General features: G+C 51.4%; 2 protein-coding genes across 3 annotated transcripts; one reads left to right on the top strand and one right to left on the bottom strand.

Annotated features, from left to right (window-relative positions):
- The first annotated feature begins 160 nt into the window (after nt 1-160).
- On the top strand, nt 161-11,129 carry GTPBP2 (GTP binding protein 2). 2 transcript variants are annotated; one of them, XM_058801702.1, is made up of 13 exons: nt 161-357; nt 2,570-2,596; nt 3,198-3,382; nt 4,046-4,154; nt 4,695-4,892; nt 5,169-5,343; nt 5,980-6,199; nt 6,639-6,774; nt 7,186-7,244; nt 7,963-8,134; nt 8,395-8,559; nt 8,943-9,146; nt 9,247-11,129. In XM_058801702.1, exons 1-12 carry the CDS (start codon nt 175-177, stop codon nt 9,138-9,140), a joined length of 1,827 nt encoding a protein of 608 aa, XP_058657685.1. In that variant the 5' UTR covers nt 161-174; the 3' UTR covers nt 9,141-9,146; nt 9,247-11,129. The 2 variants fall into 2 exon arrangements, with proteins under 2 accessions (XP_058657685.1, XP_058657684.1); XM_058801701.1 differs by having other exon boundaries at nt 8,943-11,129.
- A 2,158-nt stretch (nt 11,130-13,287) lies between these two features.
- Nucleotides 13,288-22,687, bottom strand: POLH (DNA polymerase eta). Its single transcript, XM_058802492.1, has 10 exons — nt 22,536-22,687; nt 22,303-22,437; nt 21,975-22,216; nt 21,550-21,719; nt 18,247-18,350; nt 17,298-17,417; nt 16,562-16,685; nt 15,856-15,921; nt 15,038-15,201; nt 13,288-14,266 (listed from the first exon to the last, which is right to left on the bottom strand). Exons 1-10 carry the CDS (start codon nt 22,670-22,672, stop codon nt 13,399-13,401), a joined length of 2,130 nt encoding a protein of 709 aa, XP_058658475.1. The 5' UTR covers nt 22,673-22,687; the 3' UTR covers nt 13,288-13,398.
- Between the last annotated feature and the right edge of the window lie 130 nt (nt 22,688-22,817).

Genomic DNA, 22,817 nt, shown 5'->3' with positions numbered 1-22,817 from the left:
ATGTAGTTTCGAGCGGAAGGCGCGCGGAGCGTTCTCGGCGTCGTAGGCGGGCGGGACTCGCTTTCCCGGGGCGCCGCGCGGCGGTCGGTGACGCCGGGGCCGGAGCCGGGCCGGAGGGGCCGGGCGGGGAACGGAGCGGGCGCTGCAGGGGGCGGTGGGGCCGCGGTGTCCGCCATGGACTCGAGGGTGTCAGAGCTGTTCGGGGGCTGCTGTCGACCGGCGGGCGGCGGGGCAAGCGCAGCCCTGCGCGGACGCGGGGGGGCCGCGCCTGGCGGCGGCGGCGGCTCGAAGACGAAGAAGAAGAACGGGCGGAGCCGCGGAGGGAAGGCCAACAACCCCCCGTACCTGCCGCCCGAGGTGAGCTCCGGCGGCCGCCGCGTCCCGTCAGCCGCGGAGGGAGGGACACCAGGCCCGGGGGCGGGGGGCGCTGCCGCTGAGGGGCGGGAGGGGCCGGAGCTCGGTGCCTCCCGGAGCGGGTCGGTGCCACGGCCGGACCCCGCAGGTTGGTGGCGGCTCTGGCTGGAGGTGCCGGTGGTGCTGGTGCGGGGCCGTGCCGGGGTCGGGCTGACAGCAGCCCTAGGAGCTGTCCTGCAGCCCCGGTGTTCCCGTCTGTCCCGGGCTCTCCTCCGGGCCGTGCCCGCGCCCCTGGTGCCAGCGAGGTCCCTGCGGGCTCCACCGGAGCCTGTCCGTGAGTCGTATCGCACTGCCTGGCGTCTGTCTGTGGGCGCTTTGCCGCCTGCCATCGAAATAGTTTCGAAAATAAAGCTTTGCTCGCCTCGTAGTTCCAAACGTCCCGTTTGCATGTCTCCCTCCCCGAGAGACGATCTGGTGGGTCTGAGCCCCTTTCCAGCTGCCAGACGGGTTGCGGTGATTCCCTTCCCAGCTAGTCTGACAGCTGGTTCCTTGCATAGGGCTGCAAGGGCCATGGACAGAGAGTGAGGCACCTGTCTCTTGCAGCAGGAGGAATGGCATCGGTATACCGCGGATGTGTGCTCAGCTGGGGCAGTTGTCACCGCTCTCATAGAACTGTCACTGTGGGCAGAATGACGTTGGCTCAGACTCAATTGCTTGGCCCCTGTCAGTGAACTTTCTGTAAAATATATAATAGCCTGTGCTGGGAGGGAGCCATTCCTCCACAAGGCAGGCCTGGGACTCTTGGGAAGATATGAAAACAGCGCTTTGCTACTGTTAGATCTTCTCCATGGGCAGGACTGTGCCCTGCAGCCGCAGTTTCGTTCTTGTTCCTTTCAGCTGGAGGCTGGAGAGTCCCCTGTGGTTTCAACTCAGCTTCCTGTTTCTGGCTACCCTGTGCACTGTGTGCCCCAGCAAGTCGAGGCTTGTTGCTTTTCTAGTCTCAAGTGCCTTGGAGAAGACCCACTCCCTTATTTAGATGACAGTGCAGTAGGTGAATGGGTTTTGCTTAGAACTGGAAAGCTGGTAGATGGCAAGAGAGGAAAACCTGCTAAAAGTGCCTTTTTCTCACAGCACAGCTCTGCTGCCAGAGAACTGAGCTGACAGTTGAGAACTTCTGTTGGCCTTTTGCCACTGTAAGCACCGCTGTGGTTAAGAGCTGAGCTGGAAGGCAAGGAGAGGGCTGTTGCCTCTCCTGACATGCAAATAGGTATCCAGAGGAAAAGGAAGTGCTTACTGTTGCCAGCCCCATTTAGTCTGACAGAGTATGTGGCTGCCTGCAGGCTCCAGCCCTTTCTTAGTGGTCCTTATACTGAATCACTGGGAAGAATTACTTAAATATTGTATGTCTAATTGTAAAATTAGATATTCTCTTTGATAAGCTGGAGCCTGTTTTGGTTTAATTGAGCTTGATGAGTACCCAGACCTTTCTGTTACAACCCCATCTGGCCTTCCCTGAGAAAGTACTTCTGAGCATATTGTGTACACACAGTCCCAATCAGGTCTGGTTCTCCAGAACTCTGGCCAGTGACTAGCTGGCAGATGAGTCATTACCTCGCTTCTTTATGTCTGTAGTCCTTCCTTGTACAGAGAAGATACATAAATATGTAGAAGGAAGTCAGTGAAAAACTGATTGAGTGAGGGAGAGTATCATTGAGCAGGAGAGGAAGCAGAAGCTTTTGTTCTCAGGCTCCTGTTTCTGTGCACATTGGATGGACGGAAGCTGCTGGATAGGGTGGGAGTGGGATGCTGTGGGTGGCATTTTGTGGGTCATGGATGGGTGAGGGGGGAGACTTTAAATCATATGCTGGCCTGTACCTTTTTGAAACTGGAACTCTCTCTCTGTGACTGTTAGGCTGGCCCTATTCTTTACTGTCCAGAAAATAATTCCCCCTGGATAGTATTACCCCTGTGCCCCACTCTAGTTTTGTCCTTTGGTGTTCATGATGTGGGATACAAACAAACCATAAGGAAAGTTCTAGTTGAGTGTAGGAAAGAATGGCAGAAGGCTGGGACCTAACACAGTCTCTTTCTGCCACTTTCCCTCTCTTTGAAATCTTCAGCACCAGTTTCAGAATATATTTCCACAGCTGATGCCTGTAGAAGTCCCTGTGGGCACAGCATCTAACTCTTCTGTCTTGTTTCATTCTCTGACCAGGCAGAAGATGGAAACATCGAGTACAAGGTGAGTCTTTTGAGGTTGCAGAAGGAGGTCTTCCTCCCAGAGGGTTATTTTGCAGTGAGTAACTTCACCAAAGACAGCCTGTGGGTAACGTGGCCAAGGAAGGGATGGAAGAGTAGACACTGCAGTAAGGAACCACCATTCATCTTCTGTGTCTCTGTGCCAAGCACTACCCAGTCTGCTGAGCTGGAAAAGCTTCATCTCAGTACTGATTTTTAGGAATCTCTTCTAGTATGTGATGCCTACTGTATTTTTCTTGAGAGAGAGATGCAGATATCCCTGAAAATTATTTGCCACTTTCTTGTGGCTCTCTGCCATTTGCACTTATTGGTTCCTGGATCACAGATTGGTCCCAGAGTGCTGTCTTTAACCCTGCAGCAGGCAAGGTACAGATCCCTTTGTCAGGATGAGGGAAAGTTTTTCTACCTTATATTTGTACCTTTGTGAAACCCCTTTTCACTTGTCCCACGGCTTCTGTTCAGACACTGATACAGGCTGTGCTTTCTAGGGGTGGGTCAGAGTTGGGAACATTGCTTCACAAAATTGGGCAATGGGATTGCCTCTGCATCCAGGCTGTGACTAGAACTGCCCCTCTGTTAAACAGCTGAAGCTGGTGAACCCCTCTCAGTACCGCTTTGAGCACCTGGTGACGCAGATGAAGTGGCGGCTGCAGGAGGGCCGAGGGGAGGCCGTCTATCAGATCGGCGTGGAGGACAACGGGCTGCTGGTGGGCCTCTCGGAGGAGGAGATGCGCGCCTCGCTCAAGACGCTGCGCCGCATGGCAGAGAAGTACGTGCTCCCTTTGTCTGCAGGGCCACCAGCGTGACTCACGAGCAGCTGGCAGCTCCATCCTACAAAGCTCTGTATCACTGACATTCCTTCAGTCCTGAGGCTCTGGAAGCATGAGGAAAGTTATAGGGCTTTTGTCTGGAAGCTTGAGGCTCCTTCCCTGCTATCCCCAGCCTTCATCTCCTTTGCTTTGTCAGCTGTTATCGTAGAGGTGCAAGAACTGTCAAGTACAAATGTGTGACGGTGTTCGTTCACAGGGATCTCAAGCTGAGGGAAGAGACAAGGATCTGACTTTATGTTTCAGAAGGCTTGACTTATTATTTTATTATATATATTACATTAAAACTATACTAAAAGAATAGAAGAAAGGATTTCATCAGAAGGATAGCTAAGAATAGAATAAGACGAAATGATAACAAAAGCTTCTGTCTCAGACAGAGAGTCCAAGCTAGCTGACTGTGATTGGCCATTAATCAAAAACAACAAACATGGGCCAATCAAAGATCCACGTGTTGCAGTCCACAGCAGCAGATAATCAATGTTTACATTTTGTTCTTGAAGCCTCTCAGCTTTTCAAGAGGAAAAATCCTAAAGAAAGAATTTTTCATAAAAGATGTCTGCGACACAAATGTGTCTCACTCCTTCCTTTTGTCTTTGTGGTAGGGTTGGGGCTGACATTACGGTGCTGCGGGAGAGGGAGGTCGATTACGACAGCGATGTTCCAAGGAAGATAACGGAGGTGCTTGTCCGAAAGGTGCCTGACAACCAGCAGGTAGGGACCTCTGGTTTTTTCTCCTGCTGGAGACCTAGAGGCTTTGTGTGAGCAGCTTCCTTTTGGGATGGGAGCCCAAACCCTAAAGGCACTTTGTCATAGCTTGGCCCATAGCTGATGCTTTAAAGGGCTGCCAGAGGGAGGCTTGATGATAACACTTCTTATCTCCAAGACTGTGATTGAGGCAGATGTCAGTGCAGGAGATTGCCTGGATCAGAAATGAAAAATTATTTTGCTTCTATAGCAGTGGTTCTGATGCAGACCTGTGTACAAACAAGGAAGGATTTAGAGGTCTGCTGTAACAAATAGCCTTTTTTGTGATGTCAAAGCCTGATATGTCACATCTCAACTCTAGAGAGTGTATGGCAGTACGACTGCTGGCAGTGGTTTGCTGAGAGCAGGAGCAGAATCTGAGGAAGATTACACTGCACATTGTCCCTGATGTAGCTCTCTGAGCTGCATCTCCACTGCCCAGTAGAGCTTGTGCACTCAGCACAGCAGTGGTTAAGTGTAATGATTTCTTTATTCTTTTTCCTGTAGTTCTTAGACCTTCGAGTAGCTGTGCTAGGGAACGTGGACTCAGGGAAGTCAACACTGTTGGGTGTCCTAACGCAAGGAGAGCTGGACAATGGGCGGGGCAGAGCACGCCTCAACCTCTTCCGGCATCTCCATGAAATCCAGTCAGGAAGAACATCGAGCATCAGCTTTGAGATCCTCGGCTTCAACAGCAAAGGAGAGGTAAGAGAGAGCAGGTTGCTGAACTCAGAAAGCTGGAGGAGAGCAGGATTAGCCTCCTGTTAGAACTGTGAATGGGACAGGAAGGAAGAGAGGTGGCACATTTCTCTGTCCCTCAAGCTGAACCTGAGTGGTGGTTGTACGTTTGCAGCAGACACTGTTTCTTGCACCCATGGTGGATGATCTCTACTTAGTAATTCTGACATCAAAGTGGATAGATAAGGGTTTTCTTTACATGCCTGCTGGGGCTGCCTCTCTCACAAGCTCCTTATCCCTTAGGTGGTAAATTACAGTGACTCCCGGACAGCAGAAGAGATCTGTGAGAGTTCTTCCAAAATGATCACTTTCATTGACCTGGCTGGCCACCACAAGTATCTGAAAACAACCATCTTTGGCCTCACCAGCTACTGCCCAGACTTTGCCATGCTGGTGGTTAGTGCCAACACTGGCATTGGTGAGTGTTGCCCTGCCTGCATGGATTGAGTGCAACCTGTGAAGAGGAATGGAGAATGGGGGGAATGGGTCCTTGTCAGCTGTGAATGGCTTTCAGAAAAGTTCATTCATTTGTAAGCTTCTACTGATACCTTGTAGGTCAGTGTCTATGAGTGCCTGGGAGGGGAGTAGATCTGGGATCCTCTTACCGGCTGTAGACCACATTAAACTGTATCCTGGACTAAGACGATTTGTTTAGGATTTGGGGCAGTGCTTCTCAGAAAAGAAAACAACTTTGAAATATTCTTAGGGGTGCTGGATCCCAAAGTCTTGTAAAAAGGCATCTGGAGTTCTCCCACATCTATCTGACATTCTTGTAACTGTTCTCTGGCAAATTTTGGTCAAAGAATGAAAACTGCTGCATCTTTCTGAAGCAGACAGATCAGTCACAAAACTTCTTGGTGGTTTTTATTTTTCTGGACTGATGTTTAGTTTTGTTTAAAAGAATAGCTGTGCTTTTTCAATGCATGATGAACTAAGCAGTTACAGTGGAATTGCTAGACTGGGCTCATGGGATAGCCAGGAGACACAGCTATCAGCATAGACAAGCTACAGGGGTGACTGCTGCTGCACCTACACTCTCACTTGTCTCCTGCAGCGGGCACAACACGAGAGCACTTGGGCTTGGCCATGGCCCTCAAAGTCCCCTTCTTCATTGTCATCAGCAAAGTCGACTTGTGTTCAAAAGCCACCGTGGAACGGACAGTGAAGCAGCTGGAACGAATCCTGAAGCAGCCAGGCTGCAACAAGCTCCCCCTGCTTGTGAATTCAGATGATGATGCAGTTACAGCAGCACAACAGTTTGCACAATCTCCCAAGTAAGGGACTATTCCTTTCTTCTGTTGGGAGCAGGCAATTCAGGCTGGGCTGCCATGCGGAGCTGGGGAAGGGTGAACACAGGGGAGGTGACTACATCTTGAACATCTCTGCTCCTTGTCAGGTTGCTCCTTGTTAGGTTTCCTAGCTTTGCATTCTCCAAGAAGGCATTTTCCCCTCCCAAACTTTTTTCTGGGCTCTGGAGCAAAGCCTGCATTAGAGTTACTTCTTCCTGAGAAAAGTGTGTGCTGACAAGGGATTGGTGCCTCAACCAAACATTGAGGCAGGGGTTACTGTGGAGCTGTATCTAGCCTTCCTGCTTTTGCCACTTTCTGGTACAGTATCAATCTTCCTGTGGGTCTCAGTAGATTCAGAATCCCAGAAACCTTCTGGAACTGTACTGTGGCCTTCTGCTTATTTCTGTCTACTTGTGTCTGACAGCATCACCCCAATCTTCACACTGTCCAGTGTTTCTGGAGAGAACCTGGATCTCTTGAAAGTCTTCCTCAACATCCTCCCTCCACTGACCAACAGTAAAGAGCAGGAAGAATTAATGCAGCAACATACAGAATTTCAGGTGGGTAAGGGTTGTTTGTTTCAAGCTCTGATACCGGACTCATTGCTGTGCCATGGGAGAGACGTTTGGGAAATTTGGACACTACAGGTAGAGATGTGGTGAACTCCTGGACTATTGAGAGACATTAAAAAAAAGACTTGGTCTTTGATAAAAGCCTGATGGGCTGAATCTGTTGTAACCATGAGATGTCTGTCTCAGGATACAATCATTTCTCTGGTTGCTATTTAAAAGGAAGAGCTTTGTTCCTTTACTGGGAGGGTAAGTGGGAGCTGGTGAAGCTCTGAGATGGTGTCTGATGACCAGCAGAGAGATCACCTCCTTTCACCCAAGGGCCAGGCTCTTTGTCCTCATTTTGGAGTGCTATTTCATAGCTGTCTGTCTGAAGAGCTTATTCTTGTTGCCTTGCTGCAGGTTGATGAGATTTATACGGTGCCAGAGGTGGGAACTGTTGTGGGAGGAACTCTGTCAAGGTAAGTGAGCCTAGGCAGATATGTGTGGATGTGAATGGTTGCTGGAGTTCCCACAAGGTTAGAGTCACCGTCTGCAGAAGTGGAAGCTGTGTGAGGCTCAGTCCTGACTGCTGCCAGTGGCTCAAGTGAGAGTAGAGCCCTACAGGGTGTTGGGAAGTGACATGAGCAGACCATTGGTCATGTGGTGGCAAGCAAACAGTCTGCTCAAAAGTTGCTGGATTAGGAATGTGTCCTGAAGCACGCTGAAAGAAGGCATGCTGGAATCTAGTTGGCAGAGGTTAGGCATGATCCCAAGGAGTTGCTTTCTTCCTTTCTCAGGTGGGGGGAGGAAATGTAAAAGGTAGATCCTCTGATTCCAGCAGGGGTTAACTGCACACTACCTCATGAAAAGGCAGCTCTCCCTCCATGTTTGGGAGCAATCAGAGCGGTCTGGCCATCAGCACGCCCACACTGAAGGAGTGTCATCTGAGGTCTCTCCACAGAAACAAAGCAGTGTGGCAGAGCACTGGGGTGCAATGGTCCCTGTCTGTACCTGGGATTCTTAAGAGTCACACTCCTGCTGTAAGAAATCCTGATTCTCAGCAGCTTTGTCTCCCTGTTGGTTGGTCCAGAGTAAGAGTGCAAAGACTTGGCCCTGGGGAATTTGTTCAGGTTAATCTTGGAGGGTGAAATGTCTTTGTCTCCTGATTAACTGTGTCCTGCTCTTCTACCTGGGCAGTGGGATCTGCCGAGAAGGGGAGAACTTGGTGGTTGGTCCCACTGACGATGGGAAGTTCCTTCGGCTGAAGGTGTGCAGCATCCAGCGGAACCGCTCTGCCTGCCGTGTGCTGCGCGCCGGGCAGGCAGCCACGCTGGCCCTCGGACCCTTCGACCGCTCCCTGCTGCGCAAGGTTAGTCCTGCTCCTGCACTGAGCAGGGCTGGAGGCTCCCCTAGGCATCCCCCATTGCTAGGGTGGGAATGAAGTACAAATGTTTGCAGGAAACTTGCTGGAAGGGGAGGAAATGGCCAGGTTACAATTCACAGTGAGTACAAGGCTGAGAACAGGATGTAAGCCCAAGTCACAGAGTGGAGGTAAATTTGTGGTTTTGGGGGCTGTTCAGAAGCAAGGGGACTGGCCCTGACTGGTCTGAGCCTTGGGTTTTTCTGCAGGGCATGGTGATGGTGAGCCCAGAAATGAACCCCACCATCTGCTCAGTGTTTGAAGCCGAGATCGTGCTGTTATTCCATGCCACAACTTTCCGGAAGGGGTTTCAGGTGACGGTGCATGTGGGGAATGTGCGACAGACAGCTATTGTAGAGAAGATCCATGGAAAGGTAGGCCATGGGAAGAAAGGGGAGGAAGATGGACCTCCCTGTGGGGTTTGTTTGGTTTGTTAAGATTCCACTACATCCTCTAGTAAAGCTGGGGTCGGCTGGTATGTTGAGTAGCTGTGTTCCTTCCTAGAGCAGACTCTATCCCTTTATCCTGCCTATTTGGTTGCTTTTCCTCCAGACATGGTAAAGGAGAGAGGTGAACTCTATTCTTCAGGGCTTATGTATTCCTGTCTCTTCTTATGTGTACAGTAATGGGAAGGGCTCAAGCCTTGCAGTCTGAAGAAGGCTGCTCATTTGCCTCATCTTCTTACCATCCACATGTACCTCTGCCTGCATGCATCAGCTTGGGAGATGGGTCTAAGCTCTCCCATTTTTCTTTTCAGGACAAGCTGCGGACAGGAGAGAAGGCAGTTGTCTGTTTCAGGTTCATCAAGCATCCTGAATACTTGAAGATTGGAGCCAAACTACTTTTCCGTGAAGGAGTCACCAAAGGCATTGGGCATGTCACTAACCTCCAAGCCATCACCACCAAAGAAAACAGCCTGGAGGAGTCCCTGGGGCCTGGACAGCTGAGCTTCTGACTACCAGTAGGTCAGAGAAATCTCCACTCACCAGCACCTGGGGAGAAGGCTGGAAGCTCCTGTGGCTTTCTGAGCAATGCCTGGAGCTGCTGCTGTCCCGTTCTAGTGTGGATGTCCCTCCTCTGCACCGTGAGATGGAGCATGAGAGAATTTCTTCCATTCAGAGCCGTACGTGGGACAAGTTAAGCATGTTCTCCACATCGCCTGCAGCTTTCATTTGGAATAGACTCCTTCAGAATAGATCAGAGGTACCTGCAGACCTGGGCAAGCAAGTATTGGCTTTGTTTACTGTTTGAAAATTGCTGGTTGGGAGGCGCAGCGACCTTGAAGACAAGCAGTGAAGGGATGTTTTTCCATCTCTGACACAAGGTCTGGTCCCATTTTTGCTTTCTGAGCACTGAGTTGATAACAGCGTTCTCTCAAATCATCCTTCAGTACATCCTTCTGGGCAGGGGATGGAACAGACCATGCCACCCACATCAGGGCTTGGCTGAACCTCTCAGAATGTGTTCAGGACACTTTTTAACCGTTTGAATCTTGGTTGGCTTTAATCTGCTGTGTGTCCATTTGTGCATTGGTTTTGCGTTACTCCAATCTGAGTGTCTTACTGTTGGACAGATGTCCTGTTCCCCACTCACATGTACACATTTCTTCAGTATTCCCCTTTATGACGTCCAGGAAGCTGTGGCTGCTCTGAGTGGCACGGCCTCCTGACATAGCATCATGAAGACAGAGTTTATACTTGGATCTGCTCCTTGCAGCAGCTGGACAGGAGGCCATACTGTGGAGCGGAGCAGGGCCCAGGCCTCTGCTGGTGTGAGCAGGTTGTTTCCATGGATGTTCACCTGAAGGTGCCATCTGCACACTGTAGCAGCGGTTTTCAGTGGGCTCCCTGGTGTGGCTGTTCCCAGCCCACCTTGTTCCTCACATGCTTGCCTTAATGTGTGAGGAGGACTGGCTGCATTACCTGCACAAAACCAGGTAACTTCTCTTTTGACAGTGGCGTGGTTTTTATTTCTCTTGGTGCAAGAATTCCTTTCTTTCCATTGCCACCAGTGTTTGTTGTCAGAGGGAAGCTGATGTTGCCAGCAAGGACTTTGTATGTAGAGTGGAGCACTCTGGATGTAGAGTGGAGCACAGGTCTCCCACTCTGTCTTGCAGCTCTGCTGTGCAGCCTGGAGGGTGCAGCAGGGTCTGTAAAGCTGTACATAGGCTTTTGGTTTTATTGTTGACTGTTAGACCAAATGTGTCTGCTGTGAGCAAAAGGCCTTCAGCAAGCCCTGCTGGTTGGTGTGGTGGCCTGCTAGCCCTGACTGAAGAGAAGGCTGAGGGCCTGTGACAGCACTTGGGCACCCAAGTGGCCCTTGTGCCATGCTGAGAGCAGTTCTGCTGCTGGGCTGCTGGCACAGGCACAGCTGTGCGGGGCCATCGTGGGGCAGGAAGGTGGGAGCTGCACCCTGCCAGGAGCGTGCTGAGGTGGCGGGAAGCCTGGCAAGTGGTGGCATAAAGGAAGGCAGCTTAATAGTTGCAGGAGTGACCTGTCCCTTGGAGGGAGCACCAATCCAGCTGAAAACTGCTGCATCCCCAGCAGATAGAAAGGAGTTGCTGGCTCAGGGTCACTGCTCAAGCAGGATCCCTTTTTTCCCATTCTCGCAGTGGGCTGGGTATTCCAATGGCAGTCTTTTCACCAATGCCTGCAAGAAGGACAGGCCCCAGTTGCCAGCAGGCTCTTCCCTATGGTGCTAGTGTCACAAAAAGAGTTGGCTGGGGATGGGGGACTCCAGCTCTTTGTACTCTTCTGCACTGGTGTTTTCTGCCCCAAAGGGGGGTGCTGTGACCTTTTCTGAAACAGCTGATGGCTGGTCTCACCTCATCCCTGCCATCTGTGGCATGACTGTTCTTGGTGCCATGCTCTTCATAATTGCTGTTTTGTTGTCTTGAATTTTTCTAATGCTGGGGATTGTCCCTGTTCTCCAAGCATCTATATAAATGTACAGAATAAAGATGTTTTATTGAGGTTGCTGGCTGAGTTGTACAATGAGTGAGGGTGGAGCTGGGCTCTTACCCTGCTGCCCTTGGAGCTGGGTCACAGTTGGAGCTGGCTACCCTTCACCCATTCCTGAGCTTCCTGCGTTCAGCCCTATAAATACCGTGCCTGGTGTGGAAAGAATGCACGCGCTGCTGTTTACAACCCTGCGCTCCCTCCCGCCTTATCTGAGTAAGCCTGGGTGTGCAGCCCGAGGTGACAGCAGCCACGTCACCCTGAGCACAGCACTTTGGGCTGCTGTGGGCGGGACTCTGGGCTGTGGCTAGAGCCTCCTCACAGTCACAAATTCCCCCAGAGCCTAATTAAAGAGACACTTTCTAGGGCACACATCTAACCAGTGATTTGTTTCCAAAATAGCTTCGACCTTATCAAGAGGTTCATGACTGCCTTGCCTTCATGAGGACAGGTTGTTCCCTTGGGACAAGTAGAGGTAAAAAGGTTTCCCTGTGGAGATGACTTGTGACCAAAAGGATCTGCCTCTTCTAGACTTGTTTTTGTGTCAGATAGTGGCATCTGCAGAGTCCAGTCCTGCCAGACACTTAGGAAATGAGATGTGCCACTGTCAAAGGAGACGAGACGATCCTGCCAGACTGGTTCTCTTCACGTGAGGACTTTGGGAAATTTGTCACTTCACAATGTTAGGACTGTCATTAGTGGGAGTGACTTCATAATTCCTTCCTCTACTTATTACCAGAGCTGCACACACCAGAATGAGTTTCTTGTTGTTCTTGAAATTTCATGACTATGATGTCAAGTATTAGACTCTACTGACAGTAGTGTAGCAGCATCCCAGCACAGGCTGGCTGCTGGAAGGAGAGAGCAGCTCAGCAGCTGCATTTAGGATGATGCAGTTCAGAAAACAGCACATAGATACAGAGCTGCAGTTTGCATCATTATCTGCTGCCTGAAAGGCAGCTCGCTCTCTCCCCCTGCCCAAGGAAGGGAAGCCCGCAGCTGATGAAACTCCCTGAAATTCGATTCCTAACCCCACCCAGAGCTGCCTTGACGTGGCACATTCTTCCCCCCGCCCAAAGAGCCACGTTCAAATTATTGGCAGCAGAGCTTCTGGCGGGCTCCAGGCAGCTCACAGTGTAGCAGAGCTGAGCCCTGCCAGGCAGCTGAGAGCCCTTCTCTTGCCTTGGAGCCAGTCTCACCCTCTCAGTGCCTACTCCTCCCCTCCATGATACTCTGCTTTGTTGGCTGTTGTAATCTGTGGAGCTCTGGAGTGGCCACTGTACTGTGACCTGTGTCTCAAGGAGCTGAACAAATCATTTGGCAGAGCCCAGTCAGAACAGGTACCTGTCAGCAAGTTGTGTCTCTCAGAGTCTGGGAAGGAGGAAAAATGTGATTATGCAGTCTACACCAACCAAAAGCTTTCACAGTGTTCTTTGTGACCCTTGGCATGTTTTCTCTCCCTTCTAGTGAGGGCTCTAACAGTAGACTCTTTATGTGTCAATAGCAATTGTTATGAATTAGTGCAGAGTTCTCAAAGAGGCCACCAAAAAGTGTGCCTATGCAGCTACTGCTTCCTTAAATCTTTTATGACAGGAGTAGTCTTCCTTGTGTACTCCTGAGCTGCTGATAAGCACAATGCAATGGACTGCTACACAGAGGGAATCATTAAGCCATTTATAAAATAAATCCTGGGGTGTGGGAAAGAGGGAATAAAAATCACTGTCTTCTCACTGGAGGGGAGAAGGCACAACTGGGCTAAGCTACCACATATAAATTACACAGTAAGGGCAAGGCCTGCAAGTGCAGCCAGAGTAGAACCACAAGTTGAAGGTTTTATACACAGTGATTAGACAGGGGTTCAAGCCAAGGCTTAGCTGCAGATTCCCTGAGATAAGCTGCTGCACTTACAGTTGCTGCTTTTATAGGAGGAACAAAATTACTGAGCAGTGATGGCATGCAAATACCTATGGCAAGAGGTGTAGGTGACAGTACTGTGCAGCTTCTAGTAGCACCAGGCAGGCAGAGGCTGGCTTAGCTGCCACCAGCTAAACAGGCTACATCTACACAATTCATGAGTTCCAGTTCCTCTTAGACTTGGAATGAAAATAATTTACTAGACTTTTTGGCATTAAAACCTGACAGGCAGTATAAAAAAAGCACCGATATTTAAAAACACTGATTAAAAGCACCGATTCTTTAAAAATACTGATTATTTTAAAATACTGATTATTTAAAAACACCCAGTGTGGCTGAGAGTTAAGGAGGTAAGGGCTTAAAGAAAAAATCTAAAGTTCTTGTCACACCTTCTTTGGGTCGTTTTGTACTAGATCCTGCTGGAGTCTTGGGCTTGTTCTTTGGCTTAGCAGGAGATCTGGAAGCCACAGCCTTTGCATTGGGAGCTGCTTCTGGAGCCATGGGAGGGCTGGGCTCCAGGAAAGAGCTTTGCAGCTCCAGAGCAAAGTGGTAGTCCATGTGCTCAGGGAATTCCCACACCAGCACGAGCTGGCCACACTTCTCACAGCGCTGCTGGTCCCCTGGAGAGGCAGGAGGCAGCAGGGTGAGCTCAGGAGAGGGTGGCAAATTCTGCTCATTTCCCTCCACAGCTGGCTGGAATTTCAGAAGGGTCCTGGAGCTGGGTGGAGTTGAGGGTGTTTGTGTGGCATCTGATGGCAACTTCTCCTGGCAAAGCCTCTTGTACAGAGAAGTAGGGCTGGCATCGCTGGGATCCTGCTTCACAGGGGACTCCAGGTCACTCTGTACAGAGGCAAGTCCAACAGGCAAGCCAACAGCAGCTCTCTCCTGGTGCTCTGGGGAGCTGGGCACAGCTGGCTCTGCAGTGGCAGCAGTGGGCAGGCTGGGTGCTGCCACTGCCTGTGCCAGCTGCCTCTCTGCTGCCTTTTGGAAGAAGGACTCAATAGCACTAGCTGGTTTCTGCCGAAGCTCTTTGCTCGGGCTCCTAAAAAACTTGACCCCAGCCCTCCCACAAGACGTGGAGTTTTGGCTGGTGGTGGCAGTGCCATCAGGCTGGGCATCACCTGTCAGGAAGGTGGTAATGCCTGTAGAGAGGGTGACAGGCTCCGAGAACTTGCTTGCTGAGAGTTGCACTGAAATCAGCGGTGGAGACCTGCAAAGGACAGACCAACATCAGCTCAGACACCAGCCTGGAAAGCAAGAAAGCTTTTGAGGTAAGACTTCAAACAACACAAAACATTCACAGACAGGGGAACTGTAGTATCTGGCAAGGGCTGGGACAGATGTTTGCTCTGACAAAGTTAGTATTGCTACCTCCAGAACAGACACAGCAGGCTGTGCTGGGCAAAGCAGAACCCCTCTTTCCAAAGCAGCAATTCCCAAAGGAAGGGCATTGGAGCAGGAGCAGCCAACTGCCAGCCTGGACTTTCAGTCCACTACAGGCAGAAGCTGCTGTAAGATGAGAGCACGCTGAAGGAGCAGCAGCCTTGTCAGAGTTTAACAGACAGGACCTTCTTGCCTTCACTGCAGAGCAGAAGGAAGGAAGAAAATGCTAAAGGAGTTGTGCACTTTTATTTTTCTTCCTGCCCCAATGGCTTCCTCACAAAAAGCTTTGTCCTTAGGGTAGGACAACAAGGCTTAGCTTATTTCTTTGGCCCAGCAGGGACAGCCTCACTTCAGCTGGACAAAGCCCAGCCACTGGCAATCCTAACTCCAAGTACAGAAGTGTCTCACCAGATGTGGGGCTCAGAAGAGGCCAGGCGACCTACTGCTAAAAGGTCTCTGCACTCTGCTGTGAGGCTGCTGGGAATCACTTTTCCTGCCACTCAAATTAACTTGAGTTCCTTCCCAATAGGTCTCTGGCTCGCCCAGTACCTCCCACATCAGAACCTGACAGAGGTGACCCACGTTGCCCCACACTCACCACGCTGCCTGGTGAGCCCCAGCCGCATTGCAGGTTTGGATGAGGGTGAAGGCGTCGTTGCACATTTTCTGCGCGTCATAGCGGGACAGGGCACACAGACGTGACACGCGGGTGTCCCCTTGCTGCCGGATCACCACCATCAGCTGCCGGGCCACGCGGTGGTTCTGCCGGGAGAGCAGAGCTGTGCTTCCAGCGACTCCTGCAGGAAGGGGCAGGAACAGCCGAGGGGACTGTTCCCAGCCTGGAGCCCTGCCCAGCCCTCTGCCCCCCTGCCATCTCCCGGGGGTGCGGTGGGACATGTCCTGCCCGGCCTGATTGCCAAGGGATGGGATACACAACAAGTGCTTGCACAGCTGTGCCACGCAGGATGGGAAGCAGCTAGTCCTTGCTTTCCCTCAAAGGAAGCTTCACAGTTTTTTTGGCCCCACTGCAGTGCAAAAGGTGGTGGTGGATTGCTCCCATCCTGGCCTGCAGCTTACTGTCCAGATAGGAGCACAGTGCTCCCTCTCACAACCCACGGGCACTCCTGGGTCAGCTTGCAAGGGAGCAGCAGTGCAGCAAAAGGAAGATGCAGTAGCTTGCAGATCCCTGCATCCTAAAGCATGGGACAAGGACTGTTCTTAACCCTGCAGTGTTCTGGGGCAAAACCATCCTGCCCAGCCATGCTCCTGCACACCTCTCTTCTTGGGACACCTCAGCACACAGGCACACATCTAGGGGTGAGCAGATTCTTTCCCTCCCAATACCACCCTCAGCCTCCTGCAAACCACTCATGGTGCAAATGTGCCTCCCTGTGTCCCTGTGCCTCCCCTCCTTACCTGGCTCCTGTCCTTGTTCAGTCTGGACTCCAGCTCCAAGGCCAGCTGCAGGAGCCAGTGCTGCACCTGGACAAAGCAGGGGTAACAAACAGGTTGGGCCTCTACTCACAGCAGTACCACAGAACAAGGGGAATGCTGGGGGAGGGGAGGATCAGACTGGAATGGACAGACTATTGTAAGGCCCCATATCTGTAGCAGACCTTGAGAAATCAGTCCAGCTGAGATTCAACAATGCAGGGAAGAACATTTTAGATATCTAAAAGCCCTGCATTACTACTAGACTTTGCCAAATAACCTACATTCCCTGTCCTGGATTTCTCTTCCCATCTTCCTACAGCTCAGTGGGAACTGCCCCCCACCCATTAGCTAAAGTGCATCCTTCCTCTTTCTTTAGGCTAGTTACCTTCCTTCTAGCAACCATGCTCTCGAAGCTTGGCACTGTGAATCACTTTTGAACAGCACAGGCCCAGTTTTGCTCATGGAAGTTATAACCAGGACGGACCTTTTTGTGCAGGAGTTTGTCAATGCATTTCTATCAACAGGGACTTCCAGAGCTCAAACCACCTTCTCACACTGAGCCTCTAGTCTGAGTTTCAGGGCATAATTGTGCAGAAAAGCAGCAGTTTTGCAAGCTAGTCTGTTTTTAGTATTCTTATTTTCTCCAGTGTGAAAACCAAGCCTTATGCTAGATGTAGGCTTCTCCTACCGCCTTCTGTGTGGCCAGGGCTGACTTCCCAGGGAAATTCTTGCTGCAGCCAATAGACTGGGGAAGGTACCGGTTTTTGACAGGTTCCTCTTCAATTCCTCTGCACAAGTCATAGAGCCAAGACCTGAAAGCCACAGGGAAGGAATGAGGTTAAGGCAGCTACAGACAGGCAGGCATCACTGGGCAGCACGTCGGACTCCTGCTGAGCCCTGCTTTCAACCCAGTGCAAGCTGTCACTGTCTCACATCCTCAACTCTACAGTCACAGCCACAGCTGAACAGGCAGGAGTCTTTCAGGCCACAACTGTCTGTTAGCACAACTCCTCCACCTCTTCTCCTGAAGTGGCAACAGTTCACCAATCTGCAGGGGTGTCCAACCGCTGTTCCAGGCCCAGAAGTTGTGTTTCTGGCTCCAGCCTAGCCTTGTAATTTCCTCTATCATGAGACTGTCAAGACTGCCCTCTTTCCAGCCTGCAGAGAACCAGCCCTTTGACCTTGGATGCTGTAGAGGAACGCTGAGGCACTGGCTGACAAGCAAAATATTATCCTGGGGAGGGTGCCTGGGAGCAGGCAAGACTGGAAACACGCTGTGGGCCTGACAGATCAATGCTTCCCAAAGATATCACTGAAGTTTTACCTTCAAACCTTTCCTAATCACAGCAGAACAAGGTTCTGTGACTGAAAGGAAGTCTCAATTCCTGCCAAGAGCCAAGTTGTGGTGAGTGGTTCATCATTACCCGGTTTTGTCTCCAAAATGTGTTTGGAGCTCAGTCTCACTGAACTGTGTCAGCTCCCCAATGTATTCCACTCCCAGGATGTCTGTGATAGCAGTGCCAAGCTTGCCTCCCAGGTTACGGCTACGGCAGAGAAACACAGAAAAAAACACAAATGAAGCATTATGTGGGGACTGTGACAAGTCGCATTGCAGCAGCTGTTCCTAGATAAGGACAACTAGAAGCTGCTAGGAACTAGCAGGACAAAAGGAACACCTGGCACCTGGCTCTTCTCACAGTAAAAGGACACAGAGGAGTTGATGTAGGAACTGCTCCTTAGGTTTCTCAATTTTAGTGCTTCTCCCTCAGCTCCATCTGATCCCAAACCATGCTCTGAAGAATGCCTCACATACAGCTTCCTTCTTCCTACACAGACAGGACCCTTTCCCACACACATCCCTCTCCATCCCTTGCAAGACACAGAAAGCAGAGACCAGCAGTGCAGGTCTCGAGAGCAGGATAGGGATCCATTCCTCTGGAGCAGCAGTGCTGGTAACACTTCCCTATACCAGGAAAAGTACTTGTGCACAGTGTGGATGCTCAAAAGCAAACCACATCTGCTCTCTGTGAGGACAGCTGTCAGTCACACATAGTCAACAGCTATGGCCTCCTTGCTCACAGTTGCTTCTGGCTTACACCTATGCACCCCAGCAGACATCCTGAGCACAGCCTTACCCTGGGAAAGGATGCCCACAGGCTTTTGGACTGTGGTTCATTCACCAGCTGGGCTGTACTTCCCAAGCACACTCCCCCTGAACTGTCACTCACAGCCAGGAGAGATCACTGGCAGCATTCCCTGTGTTTGTTGGGAGCATTGCCAAGCAGTTGGTGTGGAGCTGAGAGCCTCTGCTGGCTGCTGTCAGTGAGCTCACACTGCTGTGCTGGGGAGGAGCAGCAGCTCCCTGGTACTCACATGCTGCTGACGGGCAGCTGGCTGAAGAGCTGCGGCACAAAGCGTGCAGACACCAGCGTCTGCCGGTTGGGCTTGTTCAACCCACAGGCCAGCTTTGCCAGGGTCTGTAACACAGAAAGGGGGAAACTCTGTTAGTATACACTGTGCACTAATGTGACTCCACCTAACAGCTGGTGCTGCATCACCTCTAAGAGCTGCCCTGGAATGGCTGCTAGGAGTATGTGCAGGGTGCACCCCTGCTTGCTCTTAGGCAGTATCCACCTCAGGATGTGACATGCACAAGCTGGGCACTCTGAAAGCAAAGCTGCTTCCAGGCTTTAGTTCTGTGAATTGCTGGACTCCTGCTCCAGGCAGATAAAGATCTTTCATCTGTTGTGGTTGCTATAGTTTTCCATCAGGCAAGCATGCCAGAGCTTCCACAGCATGCCCATGATCCTCCCCCAGGCTATGTCTCTCACTATGCCTTTTTCCTTCATCTTCTGTGTTTGTCTTGCTTTTTCTCAATGTCACTATTTTAATCTTCTCTCTGTGAGGTCTGCAACAGCACAGTGCTGCAAAAGGAAGCCTTTAAAATGCAGAATTGCTAGCCTGGAAGGCATGCTCTCCTATACAGCTTCCTTTCCCACTCTAAGCTACCACAGGGTCAAAAATACACAGACCATTTAGCTGGGTGTTTGAGGTTTTATTGAACGACTCTTAATGACTTTCTCTTTCAGTGCTTTGCCACACTTCCTGTAACTAAGCAAAATTTCTTGCCTGCCTATTGAGCTATGACCTTTATTAACAGCCCATTTTACAGGCTTACATACTTTGAAATCATTTCTAGACAAAGTAGATCCCTTTTCAGATGCCCAATCACTGTTTTTCTTGTCTGGCTGGAGACTTCCAACTTTACCCACCTCATAAAGTGACGTGCTGCAAGCGAAACCAATCACTGAGACTTCATGGGGAGAAATCATTTACTTTTTCTGACACCTTCTGTAAACTGCACATGCTGAAATAGGATTTGGCATTTCTACAAGAGCAATTATATTACTGACTCGTCCTGCTGCTTGTCCACAACAACTCCAGGCTACTTCCTGACTTACTGTGACTCAGCCAAAATCCTGCTGGTTGCTTTTTTTCTATAAACCACAAAAACAGTCAATGAGCATAAGAGGAGCATAAGAAGTGCTGTTTGGTGATTTCAGACTGATTCTAAGCTTTTTGAAGCTCATAATTTTCAACTCTAATTTCATCTCAGAACTTTCACAGCCCAGGCCCCAAGCCCCATCTGTGCAGCACCTGAATTCATACAGCTGTTCCCTCTCTGTAGGCTTCACTGAAAATACTGGCTCTTAGGAGACCTTGGACAGATCCCCCCAGGATCCCACTCTGAACATCCCAATTTGAGGGCACCTCACTGAGCAAAATCATTATGGGAAACAGTAAAGTTTTCTTCAGCTACATGCATGCATGCCCTTCAGACAACTTCAGCCATGTTGTCTGCTACCGTGTCATCACCAGGTTACTCAGCTCAGGGTGAGGTGTGTTAGAAACTTTAAGGTTGACACCTCACATCTGTAGTCTTTCCTGCATATTTGGCCACTTAGGCTGTCAAGGAGGGCACATAAATAAATGAATTTGGCATGAGTGGTTCTTGAGAAAGCCATACTGTTATCCTTCAGGTGCTTCCTAATTTTCTGGTCTCATTCATCATCTGGGCTCCTGGTGCACCTTAACAAGGTATTTCATTGGGAAAAGCAGTTCCTTGGGAGTTTTCTGTAGAAAAAACACAACCATAAAGCAGATAATCTTCACCTTGAGTTTCAGGCAACAGTTGTTGTAGCCTGAGAATGGTTTTTACTGACACAAATTCCCAGCAACTCAGTGGCAGAAGACCAAATTGGGGCACTGAGGTGAGCTTTTCCTCTTTCTGGTGAGTCAGTGTTTACCCTGCAGGCCATGGGGATTTGGGTGATGCTCAGCCAGCTGCCCAGAGCAGCCACAGGAGCTCTTGGTGCATGACAGCAGCTGCAGAAACAAACGGACTTTGATGCTGTAGCTACAGAGGGTTTCCTGCTGGGTGGAAGGTGGGCTGGTTTGCTGAGAGCACCTCTTTTGCTCTGCAGAAAAGGTTTGTACTCACCAATGTGAGCTGGCTGTGGAAGCACAGCACAGTGTTCTGCACGGCCACAAGTATGCTGTGGTGATCTCTGCACTGTGCTTGCTGCTACACATACACAGTTCTTCAGGGATAGCACAGTAAATCACAATGTGCTTACTTTATCAAAAAAAAGAACCTTGTATAGAAAATGGAAGCTGGGAGAAGCTGCTAGAAGTATCAGGGAAGTTCTCTGTTACTCCTGACTAAAGAAAGCAAAAAGGGAAATTGAACATAGCCTCCATTAGAAATTTCTACACTAGTGACGTTCCTCAGCTAGCTCATTTCTGCCTCACAGTCTCTGCTAGTTTCAGACTAAGCCAGTGCAGAACCAGTTACAATCCCTGTGTACAGCTGGCAGTAGTACCAGCTGTTTCTGCAGCAGTCAATGAAATATATCTTCCTTGAACTCCAAAGCATCCATTTAGTCTTCATTTTCTTTTTTTTTCTTTTTTTTTTTAAGTCATAGCTTGCCTTTATAAAGTCATTACTGTATAAATAAGCCCTCTTCTGCAGAGCAAAAGGGATGTCTCAGCAAACCAGCCTGCATTTCACCCGGCAGGAAATCCTCCGTAGCTGCAGCATCAAAGTCAGTTTGTTTCTGCAGCTGCTGTCATGCACCAAGTGCTGCTGTGGCTGTTCTCAGCAGCTGGCTGAGCATCACCCAAATCCCCACGACCAGCAGGCTAAACACTGACTCACCAGAAAAACAAAAAGCAACCCAGCTCACCTCAGTGCCCCAGTCTGGTGTTCTTCTGCCACTGAGTAACTGGGAATTTGTGTCAGTGAAACTGGCTACAGTGACTATTGCCTGAAACTCAGGGTGAAGATTAACCTGCTTTATGCTTCTGCTTTTTCTACAGAAAACACCTCCGGAGGACTTAAACCCCTTTTGTTCCTAGTGAACTCACACATTAGGGTGCACCAGGAATCCAGGCAATAAATGAGAGGATTGCTGACTGCCTAGGCCACAGCTCTGGGGAAACAACTCCTCCCACTTCCAGATGTCTTATAATTTCTCTGAAGGTGTGATCACACATGGTTGCATTCCCAGCTCGGTTCATTTTCTGTACAGGAGACTTGTCAGTATAGGAGAGCATCTACAGCATGTTCTGATGCTGCAGCCCAGAAGAAATCAGGCTGATGTGTTATGCACATGCCTTGTTGTGCGAGATGCCAGCTGAACACCTGAATCCGGTAGCTTCTTCCACTGCCACCCTAATTTCTTCCACAATTACTGCGCCCATGGTCAGCAGCAGGTCAGGACAGTCTGGGTTATCGAAAGACAGCGACGCCAGCCACTCGTCCAAACCACGCTGCCGCAGCTCCTCTAGAAAAGGACACGAAAGGGATCTCAAAGGGACACGATATGGCACTTCTTGCTGAGCCCAGCAAAGGGACCCGCAGCAGCCAGGCCCAGCCAGCAGCCGCAGGCTTCCGTAAACGCATTCCAGCCACAGGGAGAACGGGCGCTTTAAAAGCCATTCACGGCGGAAAACGCGGGCCCCATTTACCACGCTCTCGACTGGGGGGAGTCAGAGCAGGCGGAACGGGCCGTTCCCGGGGGGCGGGGGTCGGTGCGTACCCTTCCCGCGGGGATCAGCTCGGAGCGGGCCCTTCCCGCCGGGCTCGGGGCCGGGCACTGCGGGCAGCCCCTGCACGAAGGTGCTGGGCAGCAGCGTGGCCGCCAGGGGGCGCCCGCGCAGCTCGCGCAGCCGGTGCCGCGCGCTGCCCGTCAGGTCCAGGTACGCCTCGTCGATGCTCGCGCGCTCGATGGCGGCGAAGCGCGACAGCACCTGCATCACCTCCGCGCTGGCCTCCCGGTACCTGCCGGGCGGCGGGCACGGGCTCAGCCGCCGCCCCGCGCCACCAGGGAGGCCCGCGCCGCCGCCACCCCCGGCCCCCGCTCTCACCGTGTGAGGTCCGCCTTGCCCCGCGCCTGCGGCACCCGGGCCAGCGCCAGCTCGGGGCACAGCGCCCGCGCCTCCGACGCCCACATCCCGCGGGACACGCCGAAGGCGCGCGCCTCGTAGCTCACCGCGATGATCCTGCCAAGACACGGAGGTGAAGCGCAGGGCGGGCCCGGCCCCGCGGGGAGCGGGGTGGGACGAGGAGCCGGGGTCGCCAAGGCGGCTCGCCTACCTACCCGCCGCCCTGCCACTCGGTGTACTGCACCACGGCGCAAGGGCGGCCGCGCAGCTGCGGGTCGAGGCGCTGCTCAACCTGCATGAAGAAGCAGTCCATGTCTACCAGGGCCACCACGCGCTCCCGGCCCCGAGACATCCCGTCGCCGCCACCGGCTCCCGCCCGACTGCGTGAATGATTGAATAACCGCCTGCTCTGTGGGGTGGAGAGCCCCGCCTTGCCCCGCCGCTTTGCGGTACCCGTACTTCCCGCGTGGGGCACGCCGGGAGTCGTAGTTCTCCAG

Source organism: Ammospiza caudacuta, chromosome 3, assembly GCF_027887145.1.
Source record: "Ammospiza caudacuta isolate bAmmCau1 chromosome 3, bAmmCau1.pri, whole genome shotgun sequence".
NCBI lineage: Eukaryota > Metazoa > Chordata > Aves > Passeriformes > Passerellidae > Ammospiza > Ammospiza caudacuta.
Note: the sequence above shows the minus strand (reverse complement) of the source record. Positions and strands in the feature narration are given on the sequence as shown.

What these genes read in the sequence shown, in the direction of transcription:
- POLH (XM_058802492.1), bottom strand. Translation starts at nt 22,672, where the DNA reads ATGTCTCGGGGCCGGGAGCGCGTGGTGGCCCTGGTAGACATGGACTGC. An exon ending in AGCTGATCCCCGCGGGAAGG is followed by an intron (nt 21,720 to 21,974) that starts GTACGCACCGAC and finishes GTCCTTTTCTAG; the next exon opens with AGGAGCTGCGGCAGCGTGGT. An exon ending in TGAACAAGGACAGGAGCCAG is followed by an intron (nt 15,202 to 15,855) that starts GTAAGGAGGGGA and finishes CTCTCCCGGCAG; the next exon opens with AACCACCGCGTGGCCCGGCA.
- GTPBP2 (XM_058801702.1), top strand. Translation starts at nt 175, where the DNA reads ATGGACTCGAGGGTGTCAGAGCTGTTCGGGGGCTGCTGTCGACCGGCG. An exon ending in TAGTGCCAACACTGGCATTG is followed by an intron (nt 5,344 to 5,979) that starts GTGAGTGTTGCC and finishes TGTCTCCTGCAG; the next exon opens with CGGGCACAACACGAGAGCAC. An exon ending in CAGTTTGCACAATCTCCCAA is followed by an intron (nt 6,200 to 6,638) that starts GTAAGGGACTAT and finishes TGTGTCTGACAG; the next exon opens with CATCACCCCAATCTTCACAC.